This window comes from Pavona decussata, unplaced genomic scaffold (genome assembly GCF_977016875.1).
Source record: "Pavona decussata unplaced genomic scaffold, jaPavDecu1.1 SCAFFOLD_602, whole genome shotgun sequence".
In the NCBI taxonomy this organism is placed as follows: domain Eukaryota; kingdom Metazoa; phylum Cnidaria; class Anthozoa; order Scleractinia; family Agariciidae; genus Pavona; species Pavona decussata.
This window is the reverse complement of record NW_028145860.1, coordinates 255001-273686: the sequence shown is the minus strand read 5'-3', so window position 1 is coordinate 273686 and position 18686 is coordinate 255001. Positions and strand designations below refer to the sequence as shown.

At 41.0% G+C, this 18686-nt stretch overlaps 1 protein-coding gene across 2 annotated transcripts in view; it reads left to right on the top strand.

Annotated features, from left to right (window-relative positions):
* The window catches only part of LOC146449195 (E3 ubiquitin-protein ligase TRIP12-like), a 56432-nt gene that overhangs the window by 36993 nt on the left and 753 nt on the right, over window positions 1-18686 (top strand). For both annotated transcript variants that reach the window (XM_085101472.1, XM_085101471.1), the window contains exons 39-60: window positions 256-287; window positions 2079-2106; window positions 2490-2521; window positions 2678-2759; window positions 3567-3646; window positions 4690-4802; window positions 5544-5603; window positions 6153-6235; window positions 6712-6793; window positions 8034-8094; window positions 9324-9408; window positions 9881-9949; window positions 10484-10582; window positions 11106-11220; window positions 11740-11790; window positions 11992-12371; window positions 13005-13058; window positions 13528-13641; window positions 14893-14941; window positions 15376-15421; window positions 16668-16771; window positions 17093-18686. The exon at window positions 17093-18686 is cut by the window's right edge and continues 753 nt beyond it. In XM_085101472.1, coding sequence (XP_084957598.1) covers window positions 256-287; window positions 2079-2106; window positions 2490-2521; window positions 2678-2759; window positions 3567-3646; window positions 4690-4802; window positions 5544-5603; window positions 6153-6235; window positions 6712-6793; window positions 8034-8094; window positions 9324-9408; window positions 9881-9949; window positions 10484-10582; window positions 11106-11220; window positions 11740-11790; window positions 11992-12371; window positions 13005-13058; window positions 13528-13641; window positions 14893-14941; window positions 15376-15421; window positions 16668-16771; window positions 17093-17289 — 2016 coding nt within the window. In that variant the 3' untranslated portion in view covers window positions 17290-18686. The remainder of the gene's footprint in view (window positions 1-255; window positions 288-2078; window positions 2107-2489; window positions 2522-2677; window positions 2760-3566; window positions 3647-4689; window positions 4803-5543; window positions 5604-6152; window positions 6236-6711; window positions 6794-8033; window positions 8095-9323; window positions 9409-9880; window positions 9950-10483; window positions 10583-11105; window positions 11221-11739; window positions 11791-11991; window positions 12372-13004; window positions 13059-13527; window positions 13642-14892; window positions 14942-15375; window positions 15422-16667; window positions 16772-17092) is intronic.

The window sequence follows — 18686 nt, the reverse complement described above, 5'->3', positions numbered from 1 at the left end:
GTATAGAAAATGACCTGAAAGAAAAGGAAAATTGGTTCGAGTTAGCGGGAGGTTCCAGTTAGCGAGGGTTCGAGTTATCGGGAGTCGACTGTACATCATTCTCCAATCTGACTTTGTTCTGCACACATTCAAAGATTGGATATTTCCGTGAAAAGGGGGGTTTATTCCCTTTGATATTTTCCAATTTTCAGGGTAATTTGGTTTTTTGTACTTACCTCACTGATATATATTTGCTGTTGTTGTTATTTTTCACAGAATCCGGATGATGATGGAAGTGAAGATGATGGGTGAGTTATTGAAATGGAAGCAAGTTTATATCTTGCTTTAACATCTGCCAGGAAGAGTTGACGTTTAATCAAGATTAGGTTTATATCAAAGCGGGGACTCCCGGTGCAATATTAGGGACTAAGGGGCTGTTTACATGGAGGGAGGAAGATCCTAGAGGGCGGATCATCCTAGCGCCATATGTTTTCTCTATCCAGTTTACATGCAAAAAGTTGTACTTGGCCCTAGCGCTAGGATCTTCCTAGAGATAGATCTTCCTAGCTGAGAGAGAGAGGAAGATCCTAGCACCATATAAACTACTTTCGCTCGGAAGATCCTAGTACTAGGGACACAAAAGAACAAACATGACGGCAGCTGGGCGTTCAGCTGCTCAAGGCCGACAGTAATTCTTCTTTTCCTTCTCCACTTGGTATCCACTTCGGCCGAAATTTCTGCATGTAAAGCAAACGAAAAGTTTTTCCGCCTTCTCGGATCTTCCTATTGCTAGGATCTGTTACACTAGACAATTTTTTTTGTACTTTGTCTCGCAATTTTGTTGTGACACAAGTTGCACGAATCCTTACCAAGTGTAACATGTCATGAAATTAACATGTCTCGCAATCTATTTATTTTCATTTATTTTTATTCTTTTTTTTTTTTTTTTTTGCCGCAAAGGTTGCGAAAAGTAGGGGTCGGTTCTACTTTGTGCAATGGTGACTGCAACGAAAACATTGAGAGACATGAGGGAATGTTACACAAAGTTCACAACACAGTAAAGAGCAATTCAATAGGCCATTTCCGAATTGCTGTGAACCTCACTATGAAAGCGAGGCTAAGTGCAAAACTTTTCATATGAAAATTAGTTTTGTTTGCATATGAATGAAAACTAATTTTCATAACAAAAAATTTGCACTTAGCCTCGCTTTCACAATGATGTTCAAAGCAACTCGGAATAGGTCTATTGTTTCGCCAAACAACAGTGTGTCAACTGTAGCTAACTGTGGCGGTCACAGTCACCTACGCAGACTTGGCATTGCCCACCCAAGTTAGGAAACGGGTCCTTCCCATGGCGGTTTTAATCATTCTCTTCTGTTAATGTTGTACGCAATAATTTCTGGAGAGGACACACAGTGTTCCTCCAAACATTGCCTTCAGTGGAAATAACGTGATGGAATATGTTAAGCCTGGTGAATAAATGAGAATGATGTATTAATAAATGACACAGACAAACTCGGAAAAAAAATCCGAGTGCTCCTATCAGGAGTCGAACGTAAGACCTTCCGATTACTTGTTCGGATGGTCTACCACTGAGCTACAGGATACTCCACGAGTCTCCTGTAGCTCAGTGGTAGACCATCCGAACAAGTAATCGGAAGGTCTTACGTTCGACTCCTGATAGGAGCACTCGGATTTCTTTCAGATTATGCCTGTGTCATTTATTGATTAACACATAATTCTTATTGCCTTCAGTGTTGCGCAAAATGTGACTGTGTATGTCAATGCCGTTACATAAGTCGTAGCCACACTCCTTCCCAAGTATTTAATTTTCGTCAAGGAGAGATCCGGTTAGATGAAAATCACTTGAATATCGACTGGATACGAGTCTGACACGTGGTTATATCATACTGGCAAGAAATCAGAAATGGTGCTTTTTGTTTGTTGTAATCTGCTATTGCATCGTGTCAGGTTGTTTAAGAAAGAGTGATTAGCCAATGTTGTGCTGTAATTGTCCCTTGGCTGAGAGTTGCAGTTGAGATCAGGTTATGTTAAAGACGAGTTGATTAATTCTTATTTCTTGGTAATTTTTCTCTTAGGTCTGACGATGACATTGATGAGTCTCTGGTAAGTGTGATTATAGTTTATCGAGGGACTGGTTTTGAAACCTTGGTATCTCTAAAATGATAACAATGGTGCTGTTTTATGTTGGAAGGGCCGTGCCCGTCCATGCACCACAGCTGAATATCTAAACTATTGGTCAGTTGCTCCAACACATTGAATAAATCAATTGTGGTTTGTGCAGTGTCAAGGCCAAAAATGCTAACAAAGGCACACATAACAAAGACGTTTTTTTCTGGCTTCATAACCATTGCCTTTTATTAGCTATGGCGTGGCATAATGATTGCAAGCATTCTCTTTCTCATTTGTTTTTGTTGTTGTTGTTGTTGTTTTTCCGTCTGTTTTAATTCGTTTTAGTCTTTAAACCATATTTTCTTTTACCGTTACAGGCCACTGAATTACAAGGACAAAACAATTCAAGGTTTGTTCCTGCAGGCCCGCTTCTCATTGCTCACAATTTCGCCACTCCTGCGTGAAAAAAGAAAAGTACTACACACTTCATAAAATATCTGTAAAACTGTAGAATAAGAGATTAATCTTTTGACTTTGTACTTCTGCTTTGTTCCTTGGTATTTAGGCATCAACTGGAGATTTTATTAGGGGATCATCTTCTACCTTATAACATGACAGTGTATCAAGCTATCAAGCAGTTTGGGCAGGTAAGTAATAAGTAATTATTCACATCACATCACATCACCTTTATTTACCCTTGGATTTTAAGAGTAGCTTATGCAGCTAACATCTCTGAGCATTTACCCACCCAACCATGAGAGTATACACAAAGACCAGACCACAACACCGGGAACGACGTCCCCTTCTCTTTGCGAACAGTGAGTGGGTTCTTTAACGTCCCACAGAGTTATTTACAAACAAGGGGTGTGAGACGGGCCTACGGTTTATCGTCCTTATCCGAGAAGGCAAGAAAGTCAAACCATCTGCAGATGTCAGAGCAAAGGCAGCACTTTCTCCTCAAGACCCTGAGTGTTGGTCCGGCCAGGGTTTGAACCCGCGACCTCCCGCACGGTAGTCCGGCACTCTACCAACTGAGCTAACCGGTCGGCGGTGTTTTGTAGAGTGATTTTCAATTGAGTGCCGTAAAACCAAAACTAAAATAATCAGTCTATCCAATGGAAACAGACGCAAACAGCGCAATGGACCAATCAAAACTCGAAGCAAATACATGTAACTGATGGCCAAGCGGGAAAACGCGTGCGACCAAGTCACGATTGGGTTTGTTTGGTTTTCGTTGGTTGAGAAAGTGGCGCGAGTCTTTCTTGCCAATCACTTGGCAAAGTGAAGCAGAACCAGAGAAAACGCGAAATTACTTTCGACACAAGTGAGAAACGCTCTTAGAGTATATTTGGGTTTTATCTCATAAGCTGCATGGTGTTGGTCAAAGGTTGTTGGCCTCTTCTGCTGTGAAGGTGATGGTTGCTTCCCTAAAGTCATTTTTGTTTCTACTGCAGTGCGATGAAGACAAAGACTTGGATGATGACCAAGGTATCCTTGGAAGACCCAGTATTTGGGTCTCAACACACACCATATGGTAAGTTGCCAAACTCCTGAGAGTACCCAAGATCGTACTTAAGATCCGTAACACTTCCCTGTTACAGTAGAACTCGATATAACGAAGTATCAGGGGACCAGGAAAATATGTTTGCTTTAGAGGGGGTGGGGGTGGTGGTGGGTTCGTTATACTTTATCTGGGTTGAAGAATATAGTTCGTTCTTATTTAACACAACGCAAAAATGGCCATGGTGCACTGAATATTCGTCGTCTGTAGTCAACAGATGTACGTAATTACGTGCTGCTTAAAGGGGAAGTATCACGCAAATTTGCTGTCATTTCAAAACCCAAAAATGTTTGTCTGTCAGCAGAAACAACGAAATACTTGTCAAGTTTGTTATAAATTATCACCCCAGTGCAATAAACCTGTCGATAAGTGCCTCTAGCCAGAGACAGAGTAGGCCGTTATGGATTGAAACTTGAAAAATATTAGGTTAATGTTTTTCAAGTTCTCGCCTTTTTGTTTCCAAAATGCGCTAGAACAGATCGCGAGTTGTTCCTCTCAAGAATTGAGTTGATTTCTTTCCTCCCGTCATTCTGGAATTTTTTGGCAGCTGATTGAAGGTCTTATTTGATCATTTTCAACAAAAGATATCAAACACCCCATGATACGTCCTCTGTAAGGTTGAATCGTTGGGTATTTTGTCACGTGCCTCACTTGATTTTTGTTTTCGCTATGCTTTTTCCGGGATCAAATTTTGTATCCGGTAGCCAATTTTTTTTATTTATTGGACTTTGAATTTGTTCTCAGAAAAATTGTAGCGAATACGAAAATCAAGTTTGTGTTCCATGACAAAGTACTTCACGATTCATAGAGTATTTTGCAGCGCGTCGCTGGGTCTTTGCCGCCGTCCGCCATTTTGACCCCGGGACGATGTTGTGTCATGTTCTGGAAGCATGGATAGGCTGCTTAGTTCGCGAACCAACTTTGCCTGCCCGCGCTCATATGCTTTGAAACATTGGTTAATACTGAACAGTGAGCCATTGAACCCTGGTAATGATTACTGTGGTGGCATTTTTCAGGTTCCGACCACTAAGTCAAAACCAGAAGGAACAACAGACGGTTACCAGCAGTAAACCCAAGTCTGGTGCTACAAGTGCTGCACGACTTTCCAGAAAAACGTGGAAGGAAGATGGTTAGAGCTGTTTAATATTCAGCATTCATAGGTTTATTTTTGAAAATGGTCGTGAAAATGTGTTTGACTGGTCTGATGCCAACACGAGTGTTAATGATAGTATTTCGTTCATTCTGCTCCTGATAACAGATTGGACTGAATACGGTTCACTCGGAATAACAGGAATTCTCTTGCCTTGGGAACGTTTTCAGCTTAAGCCGGCGACACGCCTGGCGATTTTATGCGCCGATCGCCGCGATCGGCGAAAATCGCCAGGTGTACCCGGTGCGGCGATTGCGATTTTCGCCGATCGCCGCGATCGGCGTATAAAATCGCCGATATCTGGCATGTCAGATATCGGCGATTAAATCGATTCGCCAAGTGTGCCCGTTCCCGCGATTTTCTACGCTCATTCTTGCGAATCGCCAGTAAAGCCAACGCACCAGGCTGGGCAATTTCATCACAATGACTTTTCGAAACTGCCACATCCCCGCGATCGGCGAAAAAAAATCGCCAAATGTGTCCGCAATAATCGGCGGCGAAAATCGCAGCGATTTTCGCTGGCCATCAAATTCGCTGCGATCGGCGAATAAGATCGCCAGGTGTGTCGCCGGCTTTAATGGGATAGGCGGAATCATGTTCTCTTGGAAACTAATATTCTGTCTATTCAGATATTCCTAAAGAATAAGAACTTCCAAAATTTTCCCAAAAGAATACATCCTTGATTACATTGATGTTAAGTTTTTTTTCATCTCCTTTCAGGTTCAGAGAGCGAAGTGTCCATAAGCCACCTCCTTTCAGCTTGCGAACCTCAAAACTTTAGTAAGTTGAAAAACAAGAGATTAAAACTTCTTGTATGATTTCGTGACAAAAATAGATAGAATAAAACTTTCAGTAATGGTTCGTCTTAGCTCTTTCATTGCCACAGAGAAACCATAATTCATGATATGCAGTCCTAACGTTTAAAATTTTTAAAGTTTGACCTTAAAACGGAAAAAAATGACTCTTAACTAATTATGATAAAATTTAGATTATTGAGGACGGTGCCTACTTTTGTTACTGCGCATACGTTCTGTGCATGTCGAGATAAGAAAATTGAAAGAAAATTGGGGACAACCACGCATTTTTTAGAGATAATTAAGCAACAATAATTCTAAAAGCTGTAAATATAAAGGAATGTATGGCGTTTTTTTTTTTTCAAACTGAAGCTTTATTAACTCTCAAAAATCCATGGTCACCCCCAATTTTCTTTTTGGATTCCAATAGTCCTTGCTAAGATCTGCTTTTCCAGCATAGTCATACACCGCGCAAAAATACCTCTGTATTAGTAGGTATCGTGCTTAAACCTAAAGCTTGGTTCTCGTTCAATAGCTACCTCTGATCCAAGTATTGAAGTGATCAGCCTTATGAAAGCCCTGCACGTTCTTAATTCTCACTGGACGACGCTTTATGAGGTCAGTATGGTTTGTCAGCATGAAACTTAGCTCAACTTATAAACTTGAATAAGCTGTACCTTGACTGATACAGCAATCATTGTATGTAAGTGTTGCCATGAACCTAGTTTAATGGCCTTAGCTCCCACGAGTCTTCTGTAGCTCAGTGGTAGCGTATCCGAACTAGTGATCGGAAGGTCTTAGGTGTGACTCGAACGTGTTACGACGAGCTCTGCGTCGATTTATGGCTCGCTTTTGCGGTAGCCTCTCTCGAAAAAAAGCCCTCTTTTAGCCCAGGTGGTCTAACAGTGAAAAAAAAAAGTACTTATTTGATTTTAGAACTTCACAGGAATTTCTGATAATTTTAACTTTCTGGTCAGCTTTGTGGCACTGCTTGCATAAATGAATTAAATCTCAGAAATAAGGTTTAATTATCTTGAACGTACTCTGTATTTTTTAATTAATTAATTATTTTATTTTTATTTTTTAATTTCCAGGGACAAAACCGCCGAATGTTCTTATCTTGTAATGAGTTCATAAACAACAAACTAGCAGCGAAGATCATCAGGCAACTGCAAGGTATAATACTCAGTCTGTGTTCCAGTCGTATGCTTTGTAAAGAGCTGTTTTTCAGGCTATTACACGTGTGTTCGCGACACCCGTGCGAATTACCGACAAGGTTTGGTACCGAATTTGAGGCGATTTCGTTGCGATTTTGCTGCTATGAGAATGTAATGTCAGTATAAACACTTCTTTGTGTGACATACTCACATTCCATGCGCTTTGTTCTAATCAAATCACCGAAAAATCGCTTTGAAATTGCAGCGAAGATTACTGGTTATCGCCCAGTGCTAAAATCGCAGAGAAAAGTGACTGTGTAAACTGGCTCCTATTTAGCTGTCATTTGGATGATCATGCCACCCAATGCTTCTCCATAAGTAGTAATTATCCTGCGAAATCGCGCGGAATATCGCCTGATACTTTGCCGACGAGGCCGTAGGCCGAGTTGGCTAAAATCAGGGGATATTCTGCAAGATTGGATAGGATTATTGTTTTATTAGTCAACGCATTGATAACAAAGCAGTTTAGTGCGGAAGAGTTGTAGACAAACTTTATTTGGCCATTCTTCTTCCCGATTACCGAAATTACGTATATCGCAGGATATCTGCTGTGTCAGGACGACGAATATTGGGTGCACCTTGACCTTACTCGGGCGGTGTTACAATGTGTTGAGTGATAATGGGTGTTAAACTCTAAGCCAATTGAATTATTGGAGGGTAGGTGCCGTAAAGGTAGCAACAGAGGAGGGCAGCAATCTCCTCAGCTGTAGGGAGGTCACCATGGCACAACACTGAAAGGGAACTACGAGTGTGTGGAAATGATACTTACCCCAAAGGTGTGGGAGGGAGGGAGGGAAAAGCAAGCAAGCAAGCTAGCAAAGCAACTCCAGCAAAAGCACATGGCAATACCCCTGCAGACCTCCCTGGACCCCCCAACCTAATCCTGGAGGAATGGCAGCATTGGCTTGATGTTAACTTTGCCTAAATTTCATTTAGCCTCATTTAACTGTTTCATTCGCTGCGTTTTTATTTATTTCCGCTACTAATAAGTGACGTTTTTAGTTAACCCAGAACTGTCAACTTTTTGTACTTATTCCACGTAATATTTGTTACATTACACGCCTTGATTAGCCTTTGCTCTTGTGATACGTAGTTAGTTTATGTCTGTGCAATTGTTAACGACATGTTCACCAATAAGTCAAAATGCAAAAAATTATTTACAGTAGGGGATGTTTAGATACCATGCTTTGGTATTTCAGATCCCATCACAGTCATAACTGGGAACTTTCCTGCCTGGGTAGAAGAGCTTCCTCGTAAATGGTGGGTCGTGTTAGTGATTGCGTAGTGTCACGCAGTTCTTTTGAATAATGATAGCTAAGCCTTTTCGTGATTTCTAGACGACATGGTCACCTACGTTTCGAGGACTTTTTTCGCCACTATGCAGTTGTCACAAAAACTCGTAGTAAATGACACGCGAGGTGCTTACCATTTACATAGAAAACCCGGAAATTCCAGTTAAAAAACCAAATGGTACGCATCATTCCATTTGGAGAACTTCTGAAATTATGGGCTTCTGCTCAAAATGATGCATTTTTATTACTCCTTTTGGGATTTACAGCTGATGTTCATACATTTTGCATGTTATCCATCTTCTGTTAAGACAAGCTAAATCATTTCGTATTTATGCCGACAATTTCCATCCAGGTGGTTTGTGTAAATGATAAGCACCCGCGGTCCCGTTTCCCGCCAAAATGAGGTCAGTTCACTCGGCGCACTCTTTGTCTATTGAGAAAACTCGCAATCATGCTCTTATTCGCACTTGAACCTAAAGGCCTCCAATGATCATGGTTCATATAAAATAGTAAACTTAGACAGACTTGTGTGTTGGTTTAGCAAGTTCCAACCCTGGCAACGGTGAGATACTGAAAACGCGAATGCTAAAAACAAAACGCGTGCGAATTGTTCTGATTTTCCCGTTCGCTGTCAGTTCACATTTCCTGCCCCTACTGTATAGACCTTACGCAAAAATGGCTGATATTTTAATATTCTTTTGTTTGCGTAGAGTCTATGATATCCCGGGGCAGCCCATTTCATTCTTCAGTTTTAGGTTTCAAACGCTTTGGTGTTTGAAGTTTGAAAGTGAAATCCCAAGTAGTACTTTTTCGTGTTGACTTGAATACTGAATACGTAATACTTGTAACGCGCATTGTAACACGACGTGATGATCAAATGCGCCCACCATGAGAGTATACACACAAAGACCAGACCACAACACCGGGAACTACGTCCCCTACTCTTTGCGAACAGTGAATGGGTTCTTTAACGTCCCACAGAGTTATGTACAAACAAGGGTTGTGAGACGGGGCCTACGGTTTATCGTCCTTATTAGAGAAGACTAGAAAGTGTAACCATTTGCAGATGTCATTACAAAGGCAGCACTTTCTCTTCAGTTATTTAAAGTGTTGGTCCGGCGGGGTTTGAACCCGCGACCTCCCGCACGGTAGTCCGGCACTCTACCAACTGAGCTAACTTATTTTTCATTGTTTCAGTCCATTCCTTTTCCCGTTTGAGTGTCGACAACAGCTGTTCTATTGTACTGCGATGGATAGAGACAGAGCGCTCAGCAAACTACAGGTATGGTTATACACTATGAATGTAGACAATACACACTGGGACCTCATGTGAGCAACTTCTCTAAACTAAAGAAAAAATGAATGGTCTTTTACCAGAGTATGCCAGCGAACGCGTTTTTCGCATATTCTTCTTATGTTAACACGACCTCTAGTGCCTTTCTAACGCACCATTCTGATTTCGTCGGACTCAATAAGGTACTTTCCAGTCGCTGATTTGATACGCAAAATTGCATAGATTGTATGCAAGAAGCATAAGGAGGCCTGTGAATCACCCATTGGAAAGATTATCAGATTATCTGAGAGAATTTTTCTGCCTTAGATTACGGTTAATCGAGCGCGAGTCACACATAGGAAACAAGGCGGATCGAGACCCGGAAATCGCATCCCTGTCCCTCCTCCCTTCCTCCCCTCCCTCCCAAGGAAAGAGTGCAGTTGTGATGTAATTGGTTTCGTTTCTTTCTTTCTTTGTACAGGAGACATTACCAGAGCTTATGAATACAGAAGCGTCAGATCGTGTCGCACCGCGATTCGACCGGAAGAAGGTTTGTTTATAACTATGTCAGGAACACTGTCATAGGATTTGTCAACTTAGATGTGGTTCCATTGTATTTTTAGAGGTCAGAATTGAAGTGACTGCTTAGTGTACGTCAGTTTCCATCGGTTCATTTTTGTGGCTTGTGGCAAGATACAAAAGGTATTGCCAGGCGTAACCACTATTCGGTCTTAGAGGGCCACCTTTGACCAAAGAAGTTACTTGTAAATTCAGATACTACCTGGTTAAGCAATTTTGAGCAAAACGGAACCATTAGTTTTGAAATTCCTTTGATTCCAATATGCCTTTTTAGCTTTAAACCGTGACGCTAAAAAATGCTAACAAAGCCCTTTTAAATAGTTTTTAACTAAGCTTTAGGCTTGACGACAGAAATAATGCCCAGGGCTAAGTTGAATGCGACTCACCCTGGTAGCTGAAAATTGTTATCTTGTCCTTGAAATGTCCTGTGAAATAGTTCTTAAATTTTGTTTGCGCAGTATTGTATGAACCATATACTGAAATTTCTCTTATTTCTGTCTCACAGCACACTGTTTCTCGAGTGGGTTTGCTTGATCAAGCGGAGAAGCTAATCAGTGACCTTGGCAGCTCGCAGTCTGTGCTGGAAATACAGTACGAAGGCGAAGTGAGTACGACCAGCTGGCTCCATTTGTATGTGAAGAAATACAAAGCAATACAATACAGTACAAACTTTGTTTGAGTGTTTAGACTTCAAGTGCGCACTGCCTCAAGTGGACACTAAATGATACAAATCTGCAGATATTATACCAGGGATATATGTCAGTGTATCTTCTGTGCAGCAAAATGGAATTTCTTCCGAGAATAATGCTCAAAGAAACATCAGGCTTAAGAAAGATATCCTTTCCAAGGACAAATATCTGAACATATTTCTGCGCGCAAATGGAGGCTTTCGTTCAAAGCAGTGCTATTGTCAAACGTCATTGGAAGTAGTTTTTTTGAGTTATAATTGTTTTTCCAAATTGCTCTTCCTCAGAAAGTTGTGTTCTGCAGAAAACATAACTTAAAAGCAAACCTAGGTTATTTTTCGCAAGGTCACCTCTGAAATCAAGCAGTTCAGAAACAGCAACGAAATGTTAAATATAGAGAAGATTAGTTGTGTTTGACTGCTGAATATTGGTCATATTCAGGTTGGCACTGGTCTAGGCCCCACTCTAGAGTTTTACGCCCTCATTTCTCAAGAATTCCAGCGAGCAGACTTGGAAATGTGGAGAGGAGAACGCATGCTGCCCCCAGGAAGAACAGGTAGGGTGTTGTTCATATTTGTCTCCTACTTGATCTTGTGATACTCTTCCAAATTGCAAATTTCTCAAAATGTTCTTAATTTTCTACCACCACTTACAATATTCATTTGAATGGTCGCACTTAAGGATTTCATCCATAGACTCAGTTAGAATAACCTTGTGCAGCATGATAAACAGCGCCACAGGAAAGTACTGCTCAGTAGTGTTCATTTTAATGGTCACACTTTAGGATTTCATGCACACTCAGTTGAAATCACCTTGTACAGCCTAATAAACAGCACCACAGGAACGTACTGCTCAGTAGCTTTCATTTGAATGGTCACAGTTTAGGATTTCATCCACAGTCAGTTAGAATAACCTTGTACAGCATAATAAACAGTACCACAGGAAAGTACTGCTCAGTAGCTTTCATTTGAATGGTCACACTTCAGGATTTCACCCGCAGTCTCAAAAAGGTAGTTTTGTATGGCTCAAGCTTTGACTCTTGGACATGGTTTAATCCACATTCTTTGTTTGACAGGTTTTGGAGATGAAGTTACTTATGTATATTCTCCATCTGGCCTTTACCCAGGTAAATGCTGTTGTTTTTGCTCTTAAGTGAACGTAGACAACAGGGCTTTGCAAGCGAATAAACCGCCTGGAAAGGCAACCGTTTTTAAATCAAACGTTCCTGTCGTTTTGTTAGTGGAAACAGCTTTCGCTGTCCCTTTTTTGTTAAAAACAAACTGCCGGCTAGTTAGCTAATTTTTAATGTCTTGTCATTTTTTCCAAGCCCCTGTGTCACGCAATGCTAAAACTGCGACCGTGACCAAGCTATGTTCGAAGTTCCAGTTCCTCGGCAAGTTCTTAGCTCGCGCCATAATGGACTTCAGGATCCTAGACATTCCCTTCTGCCAGATTCTCTACAAGTGGCTCCTGAACCAGGAAGGTACCCTCGATCTTGGTGATTTAGCGGCAGTGGACCCAGTTTTGGCTCAGTCACTGACACAGTTGCAGCAAGTAGTACAGAGAAAGAGACAGTTGGAGCAGGACTCTTCCCACACGCCAGACAGTCGGCAGCTGGCTGTGGAGAGTCTCACCCTGGATGGGACACCCATTGAGGATCTGGGCCTCTCGTTCGCTCTGCCTGGTTATGCAGATGTCGAGCTAAAGGTATGCTATAGTATGCTTCATCGGAGACGAGTCTTCTTTCGGACGTAATCCTACTCGTCGCTTCCAATGCTCCGGTAACTCATCCAAGGAATCTTAAGTTAGAATCAACTTATTCCTGATAGTGGTCGGAAAATACTGCTTGGCAGCTTTCATTTGAAAGGTCACACTTTAGGAGTTCTTCCACAGGTTCAAACGTTATAATCAACGTTTACAGCATAATAAACAGCACCACAGGAAAGTACTGCTCAGTAGCTTTCATTTGAATGGTCACGCTTAAGGGTTTTATCCACAGACTCAAAAGTGAAAACCACCTTGTGCAGCACAATAAACAGCACCACAAGAAAGTACTGCTCAGTAGCTTTCATTTGAATGGTCACACTTTAGGATTTCATCCACAGGTTCAAACGTTAGAATCAAGGTTTACAGCATAATAAACAGCACCACATGAAAGTACTGCTCAGTAGCTTTCATTTGAATTGTGTCTCTTTACGATTTCATTTATTAACTCAAAAGCGAGCACCATCGTGTACACCGTAACAAACAACGCCAAACTATTAAACTACTTTACACGACGAAATATTATCCTCGAAGGTGAATCCAGTAAATTGTTGGTTTTGTTATTCTATTTTGTAGAGAGGAGGAAAGGATATGGCGGTGACTATTCACAATTTGGAGGAATACCTCAAGGTAACATTTGTCAACATGATAGCGTCAAGACTCTTCCTGATGCAAGATAGACTTGCCCCTTAACCGCAATGCCTTCTTTAGTTATTGCAGTTTAGTATTTACCAAAACCATTGGATAATATGGTATTGTGTGCTCTGATTGGCTGTTCAAACTCCGGACAACAGTTGCTATTCACCTCCTGGCGTTGTCCTGAATTTCTTGAGCGGTTTTTCCCCAATTTGTCACAAATGAATTGACTTATTTAGGCTGGCACTTCATTGGGTTGGTGTGTTGGATTGGTAACGCCTCAGTCTACTCAATGTTTATAAAATCGAAGATTGTCGCGGGCTTGACAAATTACCCCTCTTTAAAATAAGAAAGACCCCATCTTCTACCTTACTTCCCACCAAAATTTCATACCACGTAGTATTCATCTGTGAATAGTAGAAGTATACCAGAATTCGTTCTCTTTCTCTTGTCATGTTTACAGTTGGTTGTACAGTGGACTCTGGTAACGGGAGTCAAACGGCAGCTTGATGCTCTCAGGGAAGGCTTCAACTCCGTGTTGCCTCTCTCCAATCTAACTAGCTTTACTTACAGTGAGGTAAGTTCGCCATCTAAATGTCCCTGTAGTGTTTGACCTGGGTTTACATGCCCTAAATTTTATTTTGTCTCACAGATATTTAGTTTTATCAACTGAGTTAATTAGTTAATCTGGTCACCGTAAAGAGATTCCAGGGCTGACATTTCGAGCATTCATCCGTCGCCAGAGCAAGTCCTTCAGAGATGAAGGGCTAACGCCCGAACCATCAACATTCGAATCTCTTTACGGTGGCCAAATATATTTTGTAACGTTTTGCTAATTACGCTAGAGTATGTTCATTATGTATGATTCGTGTTAACTGTAGAAGCATTTTAGGCGTGCTTGCAGGTATGATGAATCCCTAAGGGCTAGTTGGCTATTTGAGGTTTTGTAAGTTATGCTAGAGCCACTCGAGACATCTTTTTCAACCTTGCTTTAATTTTTTGGGTTATCCACCGCTGTATTTTCTTTATGATGTAACGCTCGCTGTATCCTTGTATCAGTAAACGAGGTGCCCACTCTTGATGTTGTGTTTGGGTTATTAAGATTAGTTACAAAATATTTTATAATCGTTTTAGGGTTACCTTATTATAGGAAATTAACAATGCACGTTGACAACGCGAAGAAAGTTTACGTTACACTAAATTAACGCGAATTTTTCAAAAGTTAGGTTTACATGCATTAATCAACGCGAAGTTTTCGATAAGCATCTTGCTTTATTTACTGCGATTTTCATAATTCTGCAAACTCGCACTTTACATTTCTGAATGCCAAACTGCGTTTTGGTTTCCGTCAATAAAACCTTCCAAAACAAGTGCACGGATGTTTCTAAGTTTTTTTTGAAGCCGAAAATTTGGTTTTGAAGCCTAACTAGACCCTATCAATTCAAAAGATAGTGACTCTGAAGAGCCAATAGAGGAGTCATGAACAAATAAGGTTTTGTAATGAAATAAAGGTGCTTTAAAATAACAATGTTGTAAAATAGCGTGCATTCAATTTACATCGACATTAATTAAGATACATTAAATTAACGCGAATTTTCATGCAAAATCGCGTTAATAAATTGCATTGTTAATTTCCTATAATAAGGTATTAGAATATAAATAACCGTATCAGCACAGTTGACAAAACCAAATATTTGTTCCACTCCCCCACCGTCGCGGCAACACAGCTTCTTTAGAAACTACCCCCATTTCATTTTATCTAGCCTACTTGAATTATAAAATGGTAAAGTGAGGGCACCAGCTCATTATATCCTGGTCTTGTTCATAGATGGAGCTAATTCTCTGTGGAAGTGTGGCCGAGAAATGGGACATCAAATGTATGTAATATATTTTTTTATGTTAGCTTAGACGTTTTAACGTAACTTTGTGTTTGTTTGTTTTGTTTTTTGCAATGTACAGCGATGAAGTCTGATGTCTAGTGGCTGATCTCGTACCCAGATGTTTGCCTTCAGGGAAAACATCTGGTAAAATCGGCCACGTTCTCCAGTCTGATTGGCCAATGAAAATGGTGCAATGCAAGTCTCGTCAATCATTTTCACCTTTGCTTTGCACGGACGTAGACTCATGACCTACAAACATTTACCTTGACACTTGTGCCCTTCTCTGGACGTGGTTCCTTGTATTGATTTAAACTTAACGTTTTCCTCGAACTGCGACAAATTTTTATAAGCATACATTTTTATATAGTTTTTTTTAGGTGGGCCAAAAGCATTACAGTTTTAAAATGTCTTTGTCACTCATTGTATTCCAGGTCTCGTGGAGAGCTGCAGACCTGACCATGGGTATACACATGATAGGTGAGTGTGAGCTCAGCCATTAGTTAATGAGGCGTGGAAGTATGGCTTCCCAGTGTAGTATAATTGAATGTAGTATAATCGTTGCACTCCATATCAATTCTGAGATAAGAACATGGCACGTTCGGACATTATAAACATGTTGCTAGTTTTTGGGTTGCCTGCGCTTTCGAGCCCGCGATTCCAGTCAGTGGTATAATTATATAATATATAACCCGACCGAGGCTCGGTACACTCAGCCGCCATGTTTTTCTTGTGTTGTACGTTGGTATGAGATTAGCTGATTAAAGCCTTGAGTTTAACAGACAGTCGTCTCTTTTGCATCACAACCAACCCAATTCTCGTTGCGAACGATCATTAACCGTCTCAAATACAGTTGTATTGTATAGATGAAAGAACGTCGCAGTTATGTACGCAACGTTAAAAGCGGTCACGAAGAGAAAGCCTGAAGATTTTCAGGCTTGTACGGGATTCGAACGAAGCCATGACTTCTGCGATACCGGTGCAGTTTCCTACCAAATGAGCTGTCAAGCCAACAGTGAGCTGGTCATTTTGTGAACTTGTTATGTAGTCTTACGCAAAGACGTCCCGTGTAGTAGAATATGCTTCCGTTTTGATATCCAAGGAAGATGAGCAGAGGGTCTGAATATATCAAATATGATATGAAAGGAAAGATCGATGCAGGAAAGATCATCGCAGTTATTTACACAGTAAACCCCTGAGCGGTTGCGGAAAAAAAAGCCTGAAAACACAGCATAAGGTCTTGAGTTCGAATCTTCTTTTTAACCACTTCTTCCGGTTAAAAGTTTATGTCACTTAGATTTTTTTACCTGAAGGAATTTATCTCCTTTGGTTTCGGGAAGATCGCCATTGAGCTAAGCTTTCGGGGAAGACGTTTCCTTCTTTAAGATTGCTTCAAAGATAACAAGACCTTCCCTCACTTTCTCTTACTAAGTATTCATCCAAAGAATCTGAACAAGCCAAATCGTTTTAGCTATTTGAGATTTCGTTAGAACAAATGCTCGAACATTCCTCTGGTTATAAAGACTGCTACTAAGGCTTCATCCTGAATGTCTTATGGACTTCTGTGGAGCTGGGCAGTATCCATGAAATGGATCAAGGGCTACCCCCCACCCCCCTCCCCCGCTCCGCCCAAGTCGAGCGTGCAAGAGCGGGGCCCCCACTTACTGCTCGATGTCATGATTGCAATTTATCTTTTTGATTAAATTTATTATTTTTGTTCATGTAGTCGTGCCGTGAAGATTTTGTTTGAAATTCTAAGCTGTTACAATCAGGAGGAGCAGAGGCTGTTTTTGCAGTTTGTTACAGGAAGCCCAAGGCTACCTGTTGGAGGTAAGAACATGAATCCTGATTTGTCAATTAAGTGACAGGTGTTAAAACTGGAAGGTCAGTGCTCATTTTAAAAGGTTATACCTTCGAAATAAGAATTGTTGTAACTTTCACTGTGTTTACTGGCATGTATTATGTCAAAAATATCACACACTCAAAATGCTTGGGAAAGAGTTGTGATCCACTCAAGTCAAGAGAGGAGATCTCGAACCTCTTATCTCAAGCAAATCCTTTTTTCCTCAGTACTTTTGTATAGCTTACGGTCTGTCTTTGGTTTACCATTTTCGCAAACTCGTTTTGATTTCTTTTTCTTTTTTGGTGTAGGCCTGCGCAGTCTGAATCCTCCGCTGACCATAGTGCGCAAGTCGTTCGAGCCACCGCTGTGTGCTGATAGCTACTTGCCGTCTGTTATGACATGCGTGAATTACCTTAAGCTGCCGGACTACTCCAGCAAGGAGATTATGGCCAGCAAACTGAAGCTGGCTGCTTTGGAGGGACAGCACTCATTCCACTTGTCTTAAGATTACTTTTTATTTCCTTCTTATTGCCCTATGTTCATGTTCACGTTCTTTTGCATGGTTGGTTATTCCATGTTTCCAATGTAGTTGACATTTTTGGGGCTCGTTACGCAATCTTTTAAGGGGAGATTGCGTGACAGAATTTCTTGATGAGTATTTACGAGTAGATAGCGTGACGCATTTAATGAGCGTTTGCAGTTTAATGGAGATTTTGTTTGGCTCGTTACGCTCTCTACTGTAGAACACACGATGAAACCGCGTGACAAGATTGCGTGACGAGCTGCGGGGGAGGCGCGTTCGCGTGGCTACTTTTGGCTGACGAAACACGTCGCGTGCACTGCAGTCTTTGCTTGTGCCCTAGTAATGGAATTTCAGTTATGTAGTGCAGGAGTCCATAGCAACAGGAGTAAGATGCCATATGACATCTTCTACTCACCATAAAGTTAATTAGCACGTATGAGAAGTTACATACAGCGGCAGGCAGAGGATAGTGTCTTGTTTGACGTGGTTTGGCAGAAAATACGTCTGATTCACGAAATGATAACAATTTCTTGGTGTTTTGTAGCATTTCCCGTAGAGAGATTTTACTAATCCCCCAAACAGTTTGCCAGTAATAGCGTTCGAGGCCAAGGTTGGACAAATGAACTAAAGAGAACAAAAGACTAGGGCAGTAAAAACATTATTATCCCATGGTCTTTATCACAGCAAACCATCAATGTTGCTGAAGATCAATTTATATGTTGGATTTTATTTGCTTTGAATACAATTCAGAGATCGAATCTGCTAATCCTCCCCACCGCCCCCTCTCGCACTATATTTCAATCCCTTCTTCTTTGTGCTTATTGGATCAATTAACTGCGATGTAAGCCAGTTCCTCTGGGTTTTAAAAAACAATCGACGCGGCTAAGGCCTGTTGCACTCGGCAAATTTTGTTTTTATTTCCTTTGAAAATCGTCCGTCTGCACTGTCACCTACGGAGTGCCACATTGACTATATTTGGTTAGTAGTAAACGCTACCAAACTTAAAAACATCCTGGGGCCAATTTAATAACTTATTTAATGCCACTTACAATCCGAGCTCCGTTATTACATGCTCATGCAAACATTTGAGTCATCTAAACATTGTTAACAGACTTAGACAATGATTATTGAACTTTGAACTCTTCACTGGGGTTCTTTTGGTCTCCGCAAGCAAGAACCAACGGCCCAGGTTGTAAGCTAAAAGTGTAAAAGTTTTATTTAAGTGGCCCACGACCGAACAAAAAAAAAGCGTACAAACGGTATATATTGTGAGCTCGTGAAAACACAAGCAAACAGTTTGAGTGGAGGGTTCGTGAAGACGTATGGAAAGTTTGCGAGAAAGTCTGTTGTGCCTTGCAATTTCTGACAGCTTATTGCGA